The 15,391-nt window shown below is 44.7% G+C and overlaps 1 protein-coding gene across 2 annotated transcripts; it reads right to left on the bottom strand.

Annotated features, from left to right (window-relative positions):
- Positions 1–15: 15 nt before the first annotated feature.
- LOC129862437 (zinc finger protein 710-like) lies at positions 16–7,025 on the bottom strand. 2 transcript variants are annotated; one of them, XM_055934122.1, is made up of 5 exons: positions 6,923–7,025; positions 3,432–4,943; positions 2,378–2,569; positions 2,115–2,289; positions 16–1,692 (listed from the first exon to the last, which is right to left on the bottom strand). In XM_055934122.1, the coding sequence occupies exons 1-5, from the start codon at positions 6,965–6,967 to the stop codon at positions 1,526–1,528; spliced, it is 2,091 nt and encodes a 696-aa protein (XP_055790097.1). In that variant the 5' UTR covers positions 6,968–7,025; the 3' UTR covers positions 16–1,525. The 2 variants fall into 2 exon arrangements, with proteins under 2 accessions (XP_055790097.1, XP_055790098.1); XM_055934123.1 differs by having other exon boundaries at positions 3,462–4,943; positions 6,923–7,024.
- Between the last annotated feature and the right edge of the window lie 8,366 nt (positions 7,026–15,391).

The raw sequence follows: 15,391 nt of genomic DNA, 5'->3' as shown, positions 1-15,391 counted from the left end.
AAAGGAGCACACTGATTTTAAAGGTAAATAAATTTATTATTTTACAGTATTGTCTGGTACACATTTTACATAGTTCTAGCAACAGGATATTTCCACACCAATGTGTAACACAGAAAGCCATTCAAGTTCCAGATATTTTTTTGCCCCCTCTAAATAGTTCTCTCAAATTTGCATTTTGTTTATTAAACGCACATCAACATTGTGTATTGATACCTAGTTTGTAGGTGATGTCTGTAAAATTAAGCAGGGAAAGAAATATAGTGAATTTCCCAAATTGTCAGCTGGGTCTGTGGCCCTGTGATGTTGGGAGTTGTCGTTCATCACTTTAGACCAGTGTGCAGCATGATGGATAGCACACTCCAGGGCACTTCATTTATGTCCAAAGTTTTAGGACTGTTCCTGTTGAAACTCCGCCCTGAACCAAAACCACCATGCGTATTCAGGGGCTGCATTTGCTTTTAAGATCTGTCCCATAAAGGCTTGCATGGGGCATAAATTGTGACGTATCATGAAAAATGAAACTGCACTTGTGTCTTCATGGTAATCTTTTTAAACATACTTTGGGGAGGATAAAGCCCAAAGTCTATTGGGCAACATGAAATCAAGCTCTACTACGCAGAGAAAGGGTGTCACTAGACTGCTATTGTGTTTGGCAATATGGCCCAGAATTGGTCAGATTCTTTGGTAAATGGTGGCTACATCGGAAGAGCAATATCATTTATTTTGCTTTTAGCACACTAAGATGTGGTCTGCATCAATATAATTATTTGACTGGGGACAAAAGTGACAATGCAAGAAGTTCAAATCAAGCTGGTCACATGGGGCTATAAATTGATGGCATGAGCAATATCAGTGGAGTCTGACACTGGGCGAATGATTTATTTATGCACATTGCAAATAACAATGAAATTAAAATCCTAGAACTAGTTGAAACTACTCACAGTATAAAAATGTTAACCCGGGAAGTTAAAAAAAATAAATAAAAATGGTTGGTTCACATGAACTGCTTGAATGGTATCAGCTTTGGTAAGGGACATGAACAGAGGACACATTTGACTGGCCTGTATGCATTTCTATACATGTTAGTAAAAGCAATAATACTCAGCTGTATTCTGACTTATCCACACACTTGCTAGGGATTGTCTTGTGTAAGTGCATTTCACTATCACATTTGTTTCCCTAAAAAGTGTGCTTACAGACATGCCCAGACCTCTGGGATGTATGTTGAGTAGGACTCTCCCAGGAGGTTAGATTATTTATTTTCAGATATGACCTTTTTCACATGAACACATCAATCACAATGTTGTGGCACCTAGAGTTGAAGTCACGTTTCAATACAAAACAAGGTGCCGATGAGAAATGTACAATCCCAAATTACCTGTCTCTCACTCCCAATGAATATCAGCAAGAAAACCGAGATTCCGGTGCATATGAATGGGCAGATTCCACCACTTCAAACTGCTAGCGGCACTACCTCCCTTTATTAGTTTACACTTCTACTCAATATGGGGTCTTTTGTCATCATTCATGCTGTGTTGTAGCGCCCTGCACCCTTGGTGTAGCTGCTATAATACTCCAATTCAGACAGTTTAGCGATGTCTGGTGTGTTGATACTGGCTAGGTTCTCTCGTTCGCTGAACTCAAGGTTCTCTTCATCGTAGTCCTCCTGGTTCTCTATGTCAGGGGGGGCTTCTGAGGAAGGAAATGCACAGACACACTCATTAACCCATCTTGTTCTCTCACACACACACACACAGCAACTCCCAGCCTCAGAGGACAATACAGTCCTCCCCTTCCCCTGCCTCCCTATCACTCTCCACTGATAGAGACAGGAATGTCTAATCCAAGAACTTCTATATTTACAAAACACAGAGGGAGAAGAGCGGCCGAAAAGCACCAAAACACTTGGCCAGTAGATTACAGTACATGCTGAGTCAAAGTGCATTAAGGGCAGACTGACTGACAACAACGCAACATGACGCCCATTGAAATTTCAAGTGTATCTGAGAAATGAACATTATGTTAACATAATTTTTTTACATGGTATTGCAATTCATGACCAAATCATAACTGACATAAGGTACAAACTGATGGATGGTACTGATGTTAGTCACCTTGTCCATCTGGTGAAGCATCCAGGATGCCGTGTTTGACCTTCATGTGTCGGCTCAGATTGCCCTTCAGGTTGAACTTGCTGGAGCAGTAAGGACACTTGAAGGGCTTGCTGCCAGCGTGGAGGTGCATGTGGCCCAGGAGGTTGTACATTCTGTTGAAAGATTTGCCACACACCTGGAACACAATAGAATAACAATACTCTCAACACTCTGGAAACAGTGGAACTCAACCCATGCTGTCTATTGAGACCTACTCTTCTTACCTTGCACTTGAAAGGCTTGACAGGCAGGTGGACGATCATGTGTGTTTTGAGGGTCTGTTTCTGGATGAAGGTCTTGAAGCAGACGTGACACTGGAAGGGCCTGATGCTGGCGTGGATCAGCATGTGTCTCTTGAGGTTAGCAGAGAGGGTGAACTCCCGGGCACACACCTCACATTTGAATTCCTTCATACCCTGGGAAAATAACGAGGGTTGGCAATTTAATGAATTAGATAATTTTCTTGTTGATAAACAGCAAGCTATGGTTTCACAGAGACATTGAAATTAACAAATATTGGTTGTTATTATAGAGAAGCATACACACACAAACACAGAGAAATCATAGGTCAGCGCAGGATGTGTAATTGCTGTACGGTAGACGTGAAATCCTTGCTTAATGGCCGCAACTTGATGCATACACATTAGCTCCACCAAGTGTTGGCTCGGAGCCTGTGATGCTCTCACAATATGGAAAGGTGCATGTTTAGTATTGAAAAGCGTGTTAAAACATTAACATGAATGTTTGGATACGCCTAGATTTTGATGAACACTAAAAATAAGTGTAATTATTCGTAACAGTATTTGTAAGCCAATATTTGAGTAAATACTTTGTTAATGTGACACTATAATTACTAAGAGCGAGGGTCTAGGATGAATCATGGTTGAGATCAGAGCATAGACTGTAGGATCAGGCATAAAAAAGGTATCAGTTAGTATGACACACCTCACAGCACAAAGCACATACAGGAAGAGGTCAGGCCAAATACAATGAACCAAGCACTTTGAAGGCTATGTTTACCCTGCAACTGGTTGGGGCAATAGGAATAACAGCCTTTAGATATTTTGATATACCTCTGAGTTCACCTAACCCCATCTGTCTCTGCCTCTTAAAGTCTGAATTTATGGGAATATTGAGCAACACACTACAGCTCACAGCCCTTATCTTAGTGTTTATCACAATAATCAAGGGGTTTGTGACTCATTAGAAGCAGACTACTTGATGACCTAGAGCATCATGTAATATATGGACCATCAAAAGTCAGTGGAGTTTCAGTACCTGGTCGGTGAGGGCTTGCGGTATTAGTACCTTATGAGTGAGGGCATGCTGCTTGAGGTGATGGATCTGGACAAACTCCATGCCACACTCTGGGCAGACGTAGGGCCTTACGTTCTGGTGCTTCATGAGGTGGTTCTGCAGCTGGCTGCGGTAGGCAAAGGACTTGTTGCACTCGGTGCACTGGTAAGTGGTGGGGCCCTGGTGGCTGGTCTGGTGCCGCTTCAGGTGGGCGTGGGTGGGGAACTCCATACCACACTGGGAACACAAGTGGCAGTGGCCGTTCTCGTGCTTGTTCTCGTGGGACCGGAGCTCGCTGGGGTAGGCGAAGCCTCGGCCACAGAAGCGGCAGCTGTAAGGCTTGATGTCGGAGTGCTGCAGCATGTGCCTCTTCAGGTGGCTGGTCTGGGTGAAGGCCTTCTTACACACAGTGCACTTGTGTGGCCGGGTGCCCTGGTGGGTGAGCAGGTGGGTCTGGAGGTGGCTGGGCTGCTTGAACAGCTTGCCACAGTGCAGGCACTCATGGGGCTTGATGCCGTTGTGGCCCAGGATGTGGGTGACCAGGTTGTACTTGGAGGTGTACGACTTCTCACACATGCGGCACTTCCATCTCTTTAGGCCCTCTCCCACATCCACGCAGTAGGACTCATCTATCTGGACGTTGATGTCCAGCCGGTCGATCTGCATGCGCCTGGCTATCCCCTCAGCGTCTGCAGCCCACAGCATGCCCTGGCTGCTCTCGTCATAGTCCCCCACGGCCACATCAGCAGACTCATAGGCCACCTCGCTGGACTCAAAGTAGTGGTTCATGATGGGATTGGGACTGTCTCCCCTATCTCCTCCTGTCTTGAGGTTCAACACTCCGTCCTCAGCTAACTCCTCTTCTTGCCCCTCTCCTCCTCTCCCTCTCCTCTCCTCTAGCTGAGTGTCTGTCTTGGTCTGACTGGACGTCTCTCTCACACACACAGCACAGTTACCACAGCTCTGCTCCTCCTTCAGAGGCCCTCTGTGAGTGGCTGGCTCCTCCATCTTACCTGGGCTGCTAGGGCTCTTCGCCATGTGGATGCAGGACGGAGGGGTTTCAGACTCTCCCCTCTCCCCTTTGACCTGAGTCTGTACGCTGGGGACATTGTGAGGCTCCCCTGGCGCTCCCCCTTCATTCCTGGGCCCCCTGGTTCTCCCTCTGGGCCCGGGGCGCCTCCTCTCATTCCTATGGGGCTCTGACCCCCCTACAGGCTCAGCCAGGTAGTCTCCGTTGGCCCCAATCAGCTGGTCAGCGTACTCATACTCCATGCCCTCTGGAGGAGGAGGGGTCCTGCCATACTCCCTGGGCTCGCCCATGTAGAAGCCATTGGGGGCAATGGTGGCTCCAAAGATCTCATTCTGGGAGATGAGGCCCAGGACAGCAGCCTGGGCTAGAGACAGCACCACCACGGGATCTGTCTGTGTTCCTGCATCCACCTGGCCTTCCATCACCTTGGGGTAGCACCGCACCAGACGGCCACTCTCCTCCTCCTGAGAACACACACACAGCACTGATCAGGTCAGCACACAGCAGCAGCCCACATCACACAAGGACATGTATTCAGCATTGTGAGATTGCCTTATAACATAAGACACGTTGCTTACACATATTGCTTAACTACAAGGACTGACCAACAGATCTCTCTAAGTGATATGGATTCCTAAGAAATCAATGGTAGGTGTGTGTGGTGGGAATAATGATTAAGGATAGCCCTTAAGATCTCTGAAGTGGTCTGACATTTGTTTGTTATGCAACCCTCCTTCCCTACAACTCCACTGTTACAAGAATGTTTTCCAGACAGTGTTAGCCTGCTAGAGACAGTCAGCCGCATTCTGACAACGCCGGGCTTCTTTGCTCTGAATCCAGTAGAGAACATTAGATGGAGGAGATAAGGCCGATCTGTGCCTGAGCCCCGCTTCCTTCCTTGACATCCTTTAAAATAATAAGGAACAGAAATGGGATGCAGGTCCAACCAGGAAGTGGACTTCCGTGGCCTGTCCACAGAGCTTCCTGTAGAGTCCAGAGTGGCCCTGGCCAGGCTGAACATGCTGGGTTCATCATCACTGGGCTCATCATCACTGGGCTGAAGGTTGGGGCTATCTATCAGTCCCATTCATGAGGAGCAAGCCTAGCTTTCTGCCTTGCACACATGACAGACTCAGTTATAACCCTGACAGAAATATGATTGAGAGGTGAACTCTCAAATCTTTCTGTATTCAAGACTTATACATAAGAGTAATGTTGTGGTTTAAACTGATATGCAGCATGATAAACTACAAATGATTGTGTTTGCCCTCTAGATGTTTCAAAAGGTAAAACAGAGTGGAACTAGAAGAAAGCTGAATGCTGGCATGACCAAGCCTCAGCTCCATGATAAGTCACTAGTACCCCGATACGTTCAGTTGTTTCCTACAAACCTGGTGTAGTGATGGGGAAATTAATGACCTGTCTCTTTATAGGCCTACACCTTAGTCTAGGTCATACACTACCACACATCGTGAGCTGCTACCTTTCATAATACAATACTGAAGAAAGAGACAGAGGATGGAGAGATGGGAAAAAAGAGAGAGTGACAGAGAGAGAGAGAGAGAGAGAGAGAGAGAGAGAGAGAGAGAGAGAGAGAGAGGGAAGGAAGGAAGGAAGGAAAGAGTTGTGTAGACCTGGATGCCCTGATAACCACGTCATTTATAATTACTGCTTTTAAAGTAGTCAGACAAGGACAAACTGTGTGTTTGTGAGAGAGGAACAGAGTGAGTGAGGTGTGTATCTCTCTCTCTGTGTGTGTGTTTGTGTGTGTGGCTCTGTGTGTGAGAGAGAAAGAAGGAGAGGGAGGAAGAGAGAGGGAGATGTGGGCGGGGGAGGAGTGGCGGGAGGGAAGGAGGGAGGGAGAGAAATGAGATGGAGGGGCTGAAAGATAAAGAAAGAGAAGGGAGGGAGGGAAGAGGAGGGAGGGGAAGGGAGAGATTGAGTGAGCATGTGAGAGAGAAGGGAAGAGGGAGAGAAAGGAAAAGGAGAGGGAGGGGTGTGGGGGGAGTGAAAGAGACAGATAGAGACAGAGTGAGTGAGTGAGAGAAAGAGAGAAAGGAGGGGAGGTAGAGAGGGGGAAGGAAGGAGAAAAACACGACAAAATGAAAGGCAGGAGAAATGAAAGACAAATAACAGAGAAACAGAAAGGCAAGATAGTAATTGCAAGAATCCATAGTTAAACATTTTAAGTTGTATGTAAGGTTTAAGACAAAATGTCAAACAATGAGAACCAAATTATTAACAATAGCCTAGCAAATGTGTGAGAGACAGAGAATAGTTAGTAGTCTAGTCTTATCTGTAAAATATGTTCTTGCTGCAGTACTCTATGCAGAAAAGTAATCTCCTTTGACTTAGAGAGACACAGTGTAACCACCTTTAAAACAACCCCACTATCTGAACTAGTATTGTAATCACGGTCTCAGAGGATAGGCTAACAACTCACCACATTGTTCCTGGTGTGATGTTTGAGGTGTTTCAGGGATCTCATCCTTCAGGAGAACTGAGTGGAGTAAAAAAATCCAGCTCCTATTTATATCTGTGGGAGAGTTGGGCGGTCCCACGACTCATCCTCCTCCTACTGTTGCTGTTATCAGAACTGACTGTGCCGGCCCCGCCTCCCCTGCCCCCCTCTCTCTCTCACACACACACACACACACACACACACACACACACACACACACACACACACACACACACACACACACACACACACACACACACACACACACACACACACACACACACACACACACACACACACACACACACACACACACACACACCCCATTTCTTTCTTTCTTTCTCTCCCTCCCTACCCCTTCCTTCCTACATCTCACTTCTCTTTCTCTCTCCCCCTCTCCTTTTTCATTCTCTCCCTCTCTCTCTTCCCCCCTCACTCACTCACACCGACAAACACACATACATACAGCACACACATTTTCTCTCTCTTTCTCACCACACACAATTCAGCATGACCCTTCAACACACATTTGTCTTTAAGGCACACAGAAACCCTAGCTTCTCTTATCACACTCATACTTTGCATTTCCTTTTGTAAGCATACTCCAACACACAAACAATTATAACATCTAATCAGTTGCTCCTCTGTGTGTGTGCGCGCACACACACACACACACACACACACACACACACACACACACACACACACACACACACACACACACACACACACACACACACACACACACACACACACACACACACACACGGTATGGGTGTAGGTATGTCTGTCAGTGGCTAATTGTCACAAAAATAGTGACTGAGATATGCAAAAATATTTACTTTCTAGAGAATATGTAGTTTGTTTGCTTTATTTCTTAAATTCAATGTATTAAAAGTGAGACAGTTTTCAGTGTACCATGTCTGACATTCAGTAGAAAAATGAGTGACAAATGAAAGAGGAGAAAGGAGAGAAAAGCAGTCAGGAAAGAGAGGGAGGGAGTGAGACAGACATGGGGGAGAGAGAATAAGGAAGAAAGAGGGAGAGGGAGTGAGGCAGAGAGGAGGGAGGAAGGGGGGGTTAGAGAGACAGAAAGAAAGAGAGAGAGAGGAAAGAGAGATGGGGGAGGGGGAGGGAAGAACAGAATGCAGCAAAAAAGGAGGAAGAAGGGATAGGAGAGACTGGGGGAGGGAGAGCAAAGCATAAGAAAGGATGTGGTAAAAGAAAGAGAAAGAAAGAATGAAAGAGAAAAGAAAATAGAGGAGGGAGGGGGAGTGTTCGAGAGGGGGTGGGGATGGGGAAGAGAGATAGAGAGAGGGAGGGCTGAAAGAAAATGCAGTGAAAGAAAGAGAAGGGGGAGGGAGGGCTAGAGGAAAGAAGAAGAGAAAAATAAGAAAAAAGGGGGATGGTGGAGTGTGAAAATAAAAAGAAGAGTCCATCAGCAAGAGAGAGAGAGGGGGGGAGTGCAGAATGAAGGAGAGCGAGGGGGGTGAGAGCGAGGGGAATGAAGAGAAAGGAAAGAAGATAGGGAGAGAGAGAGAGGGAGCGAGAGAGAGAGAGAGAGGAAAAGGAAAAACAGCAAGGGAAGACATTAACTATTGAACTTCCAGATTTATTTCAGGCTGTATTCAGAAACAGTGCGGCAAAGTACCTGCGGGCTGAGCTTAGGTAGTCAGTGTGTGCTTAGGTGTGTGCTTAGGTAGTCAGTGGTCCAACTCCGGATGATCTTAGTAATGAGCCAGGTACGCTTATATGACCATGCTTCTCTTTAAGTCAGAAACAACAGATCAATATCCCTGACAGAGTACTACTGTCACAACACACACTAGTGATAGATCAGTGATAGACTGATTTGATAACATTTCCTCAGTGAGAGAGAGACTCAGCTACCAGGGGTCAACTTTACCCCGTGAGGAGGGACATCTACTAGTAGTGACATGGAATTATGCTGTGGGACATGCACTGACTGTACACACACACACACACACACACACACATACACACACACACACACACACACACACACACACACACACACACACACACACACACACACACACACACACACACACACACACACACACACTATGAACACATGCCAATCCTAATTGTATAGAGCATAATATTCTCCCCTAAATAACAGGAAAGGGCAAACCTTGAAAACCTTGATCAATCATCAGCAGTTGGGAATGCTGTGAGAATGAGAGAGAGATAGAGAGAGGAGGGGAGAAGAAGATAGGGAGTGAGAGCGAGGGAGAGAGAGATTGAGTGAGGGTGTGCGTGAGGGGGAGAGATAGCAGGAAGTCGAGAGAATGGGAAAGAAAATAGAAGGAGAGCAAGGGAAGAAACAAAGAGATAAGAGGCTGAAAGACAAAGAAACCACATGGAGGAAACAACAAGGGCCACGTACATTAAACAATACAGAACTAGCCTATGGGGAAAATGGAAAAGACTGAGACAACAAAAGTTTGGGGAAGGAACACACTGGCTCCGTTCCAGGCCCACATCTTCACAACACAGAACCTGTCCAGTTGCCCATCTGCCTATACATCTGGGGCTGGTGCTGGAAACCAGCACTAATATGATAGAGAGAGAGAGAAACATACAATGAATAATGAGAGCCTGCACATGTCACCGCTCTGTGTGTTTCCACAGGTTTCCACATGCATCCGTACTGAGAGAAACAGAGGGAAGTGAGCCATGGCCCAGCTCTCACTAGTGTAGCTACTAATAGTGTTTCCACTGTGTGTGTGAGTATGCCTGGGAAGTGGAACAGGCACACACTGACACCAACACACACTTTCAGTTCCCTCCACCGCCCTGGAGCTCTAAAACAACACACTTATGAAATGGGTGTCTGTGTGAGTTACTGTAATAAGTTTCTCTTTACATTTCCTCACAGACTGGTTCTTTACATGCTATGATCTGGAAGAGAGGAACCATAATATATCCAACAGTATCATATCTCAGTGAGTCAGATTTGATAACATTTTCTCAGAGAGAGAGAGAGAGAGAGAGAGAGAGAGAGAGAGAGAGAGAGAGAGAGAGAGAGAGAGAGAGAGAGAGAGAGAGAGAGAAAGAGAGAGAGAGAGAGAGAGAGAGAGAGAGAGAGGAGAGAGAGAGAGAGAGAGAGAGAGAGAGAGAGAGAGAGAGAGAGAGAGAGAGAGAGAGAGAGAGGAGAGAGAGAGAGAGAGAGAGAGAGAGAGAGAGAGGGAGAGAGAGAGGGAGAGAGAGAGGGAGAGAGAGAGAGAGAGAGAGAGACTCAGCTGCCAGAGGTCAGCCTTACTCTGTGAAGAGGGACTTCTACTAATAGTGACATGGAATTATACTGTGGGACACGTATTGATTGTACATACAAAATATCTTACTGTGTGTCTTTGTTAAAACACACAAACAAACACACACACACACCCACCCTCCTTCTCCATATGTTCCCCTGACTCCCTTGTGCATTGAGCTCACATAGCCAGTGCTTCAGAGACATCTTCATTCATCATAGTGACAGAGTGGGGAGAATGGCATCAGATCTTATGGTAGCTCAGGGTAACGCTAAGCTTTGGACATTGCGTCTGCACCTCCATTAGACCTACTAGTAACCATTTGCAAAAAACAACTAAAGACTTCAAGATATACACTGAGTGTACAAAACATTAGGAGCGTCCTAATATTGAGTTGCACCCCCTTTTGCCCTCGTAACAGCCTCAATTCGTCAGGGAATGGACTCTACAAGGTGTCGAAAGCATCCACAGAGATACTGGTCCATGTTGACTCCAATGCTTCCCACAGTTGTGTTAAGTTGGCTGGATGTCCTTTGGGAGGAGGACCATTCTTGATAGACATGGGAAACTGTTGAGTGTGAAAAACACAGCAGACTTGTAGTTCTTGACAGACTCAAACCGGTGCGCCTGGCATCTAGTATCATAACCCGTTCAAAGGCACTTAAATCTTTTGTCTTGCCCATTCACCCTCTGAGTGGCACACATACACAATCCATGTTTCAATAGTCTCAAGGCTTAAACTCCTTATTTATCCTGTCTCCTCCTCTTCATTTACACTGATTGAAGGGGATTTAAGTGACATCAATAAGGGATCATAACCTTCCCCTGGATTCACCTGGTCAGTCTGTCATGGAACGAGCAGCATGTTTTGTACACTTGGTGTATATTCACATTTCAAGTGGGGTAGAGAAAGTGTCTCTGACCAGTGTCTTTCCAGTTAACCCCCCCACATTCTCTACACCCTGGGAAACAACGATATGAAAAGAAACTTACAAAGAAATCACTTCCCTCTCTGGTTTTGAACCTGGGCTTGTGATCAGTCCTGTGGGTTAATGTTGTTTGTGGTCTAGTAGCCTATCTGACCTCCCATCTCAGACATGTATCAGGAAGCAGCCAGGCCCAGAGTCAAAGCCACACCAGCCTCACCTCGCCTCTGCATGGCACACTGATATAATGGTGTGCCTCAAGCATGATTAGCCAGTGTAATTAAGCTTCTCCCCAAAAAACAGCAGGCTTTTTCATAAGCACAGACAATTGCACAATTTGAATGTAAGTGTCGCCGATGGAATATTGCAATGGGTATAAAAGCTGCCCCATCCTGCCTGCATCTGTCCAGCTCTCTGCTAAGTTGGCCTGTAAATGACTTACACAGACAACACTTACTGAAGCAAACAAACACACATCTGCAGCATTACTGATTGAACAATACAGATTTCTGAAGTCTTTTTTTTCTTCACTTTTAGTAACTAGCAACTAGCATGTCCCACCCACCTGAGGATCTGCCTTTTTCAGTCATCTATTTCCTGTGTTTGAGGGATGCAAAATCCACTTGTCACTTAAGTCTCTCTGGGTTGATTGCTTTCATTTTACTCCTGCGACTCTTTCATACTCCTGCTTGTGCTGGTCGTTTTTTCCAGTTAACTTTACGACTGCGAAATGTTTGTAATGACCTGTCAAACACACCACAGTAATGGCTGAAATGGGCTCAATGGAATACATTGTCTTTCCGTGGCATCTATAAGAACGCTAAAGCTTTGTCTGGGATTTAACATATCATCTCGACACTTGAACGCTAAAGCTTAGTCTGGGATTTAACATATCATCTCGACACTTACATCACAAGAAAGAGAAGGTAATTAATGAGGAGTCTAGACAACTCAGGTGAGTGCAGGTAGGGTAGACAGGACGTTGTGGTGGTTGTAGCCCTGTTCCACCCCTTTATGTTCATATATGCAAATACACCAGTGTCTTTATGCAAATTAGGCACATATCATTTCCTTTATTTGAACACAAAATATAAAAAATACCTGATACAATTAGAAAATGCATAGATGAGTGCATAAATCTTTTTATTTAACAATAAATTGAATACCTGATTTCCCACCAACATCCCTGAACTCCATTCATATTTGTCCGTGCCAGTAAAATGTTTCATGTGTCAATACCTGATGGAATTTTTTAATTCTAAAAGTTTGGAGTATCTTCATCCATTGCCCAACTGTTGCATTTATTAGAATTGTTTTTAAAACCTTAATTTTGATAACCGTTGCTACTGTTAGATTCTTCTAACAAATCAGTTTCACAGACACAGAGACAGGATGCAGAGATGGGCAGACAAAATCCTAAATAAAAGATTACTCCCCTCATTCTGCACAGGGCTACTAAATGGAAAGACAGAATATTAGGAATGAAATAGCTCTGCTAGGAGACAACATTGGAGAAAGGAGTGTGGGAGAGCTGGAAAAAAAGACTGAATATAAAAGAGAAAAGACAGAGTTGAGGGAGGAGAGGAGAAGAGCATTCAGCAAGGAGGATATAAAAGGAGCAGAGAGGGGGGCGAGGGAGTAAGACAGAGAGCTATGGAAGGAAAGAGAGAAAAAGGAGAGTGAAAGAGAGAGAGCATAAGAGAGTGAGAGAAAAGAGGGGGGCATGGGAGAGCGAGAGAGAGAGAGCAGGAGTGGAGAGTGAGTGAGGAGAGAGAGATCAAGAGAGAGAGGGGGGAGGGAGGGGGAGTGAGTGAGAGAGAAGCAGAGACAGAGGACGAGAGAGAAAGACAGAGAGAAGAGAAAAACAGAGAGGGGGAAGGGAGAAAGAAAGAGAGCCACAAGAGACTCAAAAACCACAGAATAAAAAGCCTCTGTTTGCCTGTAACTATATAGATATACAAATATGAATATATAGATATTCTCTGTATGTATCTATGACAGAGTAGAAGAACACAGTACAGCATATATCATGGACCTCAAATTAATTGAATCAGTCACTAAACACAAAGTGGCACCATGGAGGAAAGAGTCATATATTTTCCTATCAAATATAGCCTACCGCTTCATTTTAACATGAGGTTTGTGATAGATCTACCCAGACATCTCATCCCAAGTACTTTGAGCCTCAAGATGCTTTACGCCATCCAGCACATGTAAAGGCTCATCAAGTTCCGTCCAGTCATTATGTGTGGACAGGCCCTGACACTTTGCACACCATTCAGCGAGGTAGCATGAGGCCAATGTCCTACACTACTCCCATGTCTCCAGATTTACTCAAGGTGAGGCCCACAATGAGCCAGTGAAACCTATTAACACTAGAGGTCTCTGGAGTGCCTAGTTTTGGGCAGAGCCCACCTCATTCACATGGACTCATAAACAGACAGCAGGACAGAGCTGTTGTTGTCCCTCTATTGTTTACTTACTGTTTTGTATTATTCCTTCACCTCCTGGAAACAAATTTCAGTCCGAATTACTTTTCCTTCATCCAAGTTTCATTCTTTTAATTCAAAACCCTTTGTCTATCTCTTCTTTGTACCTTCCTCCTGTTTCCATGGTTACCCCTCTCTCTGCTCTGTACACTATCTATCTCTTCCTCCGTTTCCCTCTCTGTCTCTCTCACTCTGTTCTTATCTTTCTCATTTTGCTTTCATCTCTGCCTCCCTTCCTCCTGCTTTATCCCACACCCTCCTCTCTCCGACTTTTATCTCTTTTCACTTTCATCTGTCTTTCACCTTTTTCTCCCCTTCAAGCCTGCCATTCCATCATCCATGCTTTTGGTTCTTACTTATGGAGAGAAAGTTTTATCGGTTTCCCTGTCAATTCTGCATTTGTAATCATTTCCAATTTATCCAACCCACTTTCCATTGCCATTAGGTTTTTTTTATGCTTTCAATTATTGTCCAAGAAAGAATGCGTGACTAAGATAGTGACCACAGGTGCTTAGGCTACTATTTTAGCATAAAAAACAATGATTTCTATCTAGATATCCTGTGATAAACTGGTTGTTTTGAAATGATTTATTCTGAGTAATAATCATTGACTGAGGTTGCTCGATCCACCTGACCTTCTTTAAATGATGTTACTAAACCGAAACTGTTTAAGCAACACATTTATGTAGTAGTGCAGCCCAATGTGTTTATCTGAGTATATCCACATTGAGACTGAGGCCTGAGAGTAAGTCATGCTACTCTACATGGCAGCCCCTCCTCTACGTAGCCTGTCATCTCTCTGCAGTGATGAAGATGTTCTTGTGTAGCACAAATGCCTCCCTCCCTGTCCATTGCTCTGTTGCGAGATAAAAACATTCACACATAGCCGTGTCAGTTTAACACACCACCCCATCAAGGTCACCAGGTGACACTGAACCCAACACACCATTCAGCCAGGGCCAGGGAATGGAACACTATGGCTCTTTGCAACATGCTATGTCGATGCTGGAGAGAACACTCACCAATACATTTCGTATATAAAAATAGTTGAAACTGTGTAGGGATAAGTGCCATGGCACCATACTGGAGGTCTGTCAGTCATGGTGGTATACATAAGAGGGGGAGTGTGCTGCCTGCTAGTCAGTGACAAACTCATTCCAAGAGACACTGCATGTGGTGTGGGAGGAAGTTTTGTGCTGCAGCTTTGACTGAAACTAACCTCCCTCCCCTCTCCCTCTCCTTCCCCTCAAAGTACCACAACTATTCAGAAAAGAGAATAAAGAAAACCTGAATAGAGGAAGAGAAAAAAATGGGGTCCCAAGGCGAGGGAAAAAAGAAAAACAATGAAAGAAAATAGGAATGAAAGGAAGCCAAAGAGAAAGAAAGAAAAGAAGGACAGAGAGAAGGAGGGGAGACAGAAAAAGAGAGAGAAAAGCATAGCGAAAAAGAAAAAGTATTGAATGTTCGAATAGAAAGACGTTTCAGTGGAAATGCATTTTCAAGGAGAAAAACAAGGGAGGAACACATTAAAAGCTTTCTTACAGATTATATACAATGTTAAAATAGTCTGCTTATTCACAATAGAAATGCTTTCAACATTACATCTGCCAATAGAGTTTTTAGCACTATGGTATAAGACCACTAGTCACCAATGGCATACACATTGGATACATTGGATAGAACATATTGTATTAGCCCATTCTAAGAACACAAGTAAGGTGCAACATCAATGTTTCTGATATGCCGCAGATCATATTG

The sequence above is a fragment of the Salvelinus fontinalis genome, chromosome 9 (assembly GCF_029448725.1).
Source record: "Salvelinus fontinalis isolate EN_2023a chromosome 9, ASM2944872v1, whole genome shotgun sequence".
NCBI classification, from domain to species: Eukaryota; Metazoa; Chordata; class Actinopteri; order Salmoniformes; family Salmonidae; genus Salvelinus; species Salvelinus fontinalis.
Note: the sequence above shows the minus strand (reverse complement) of the source record. Positions and strands in the feature narration are given on the sequence as shown.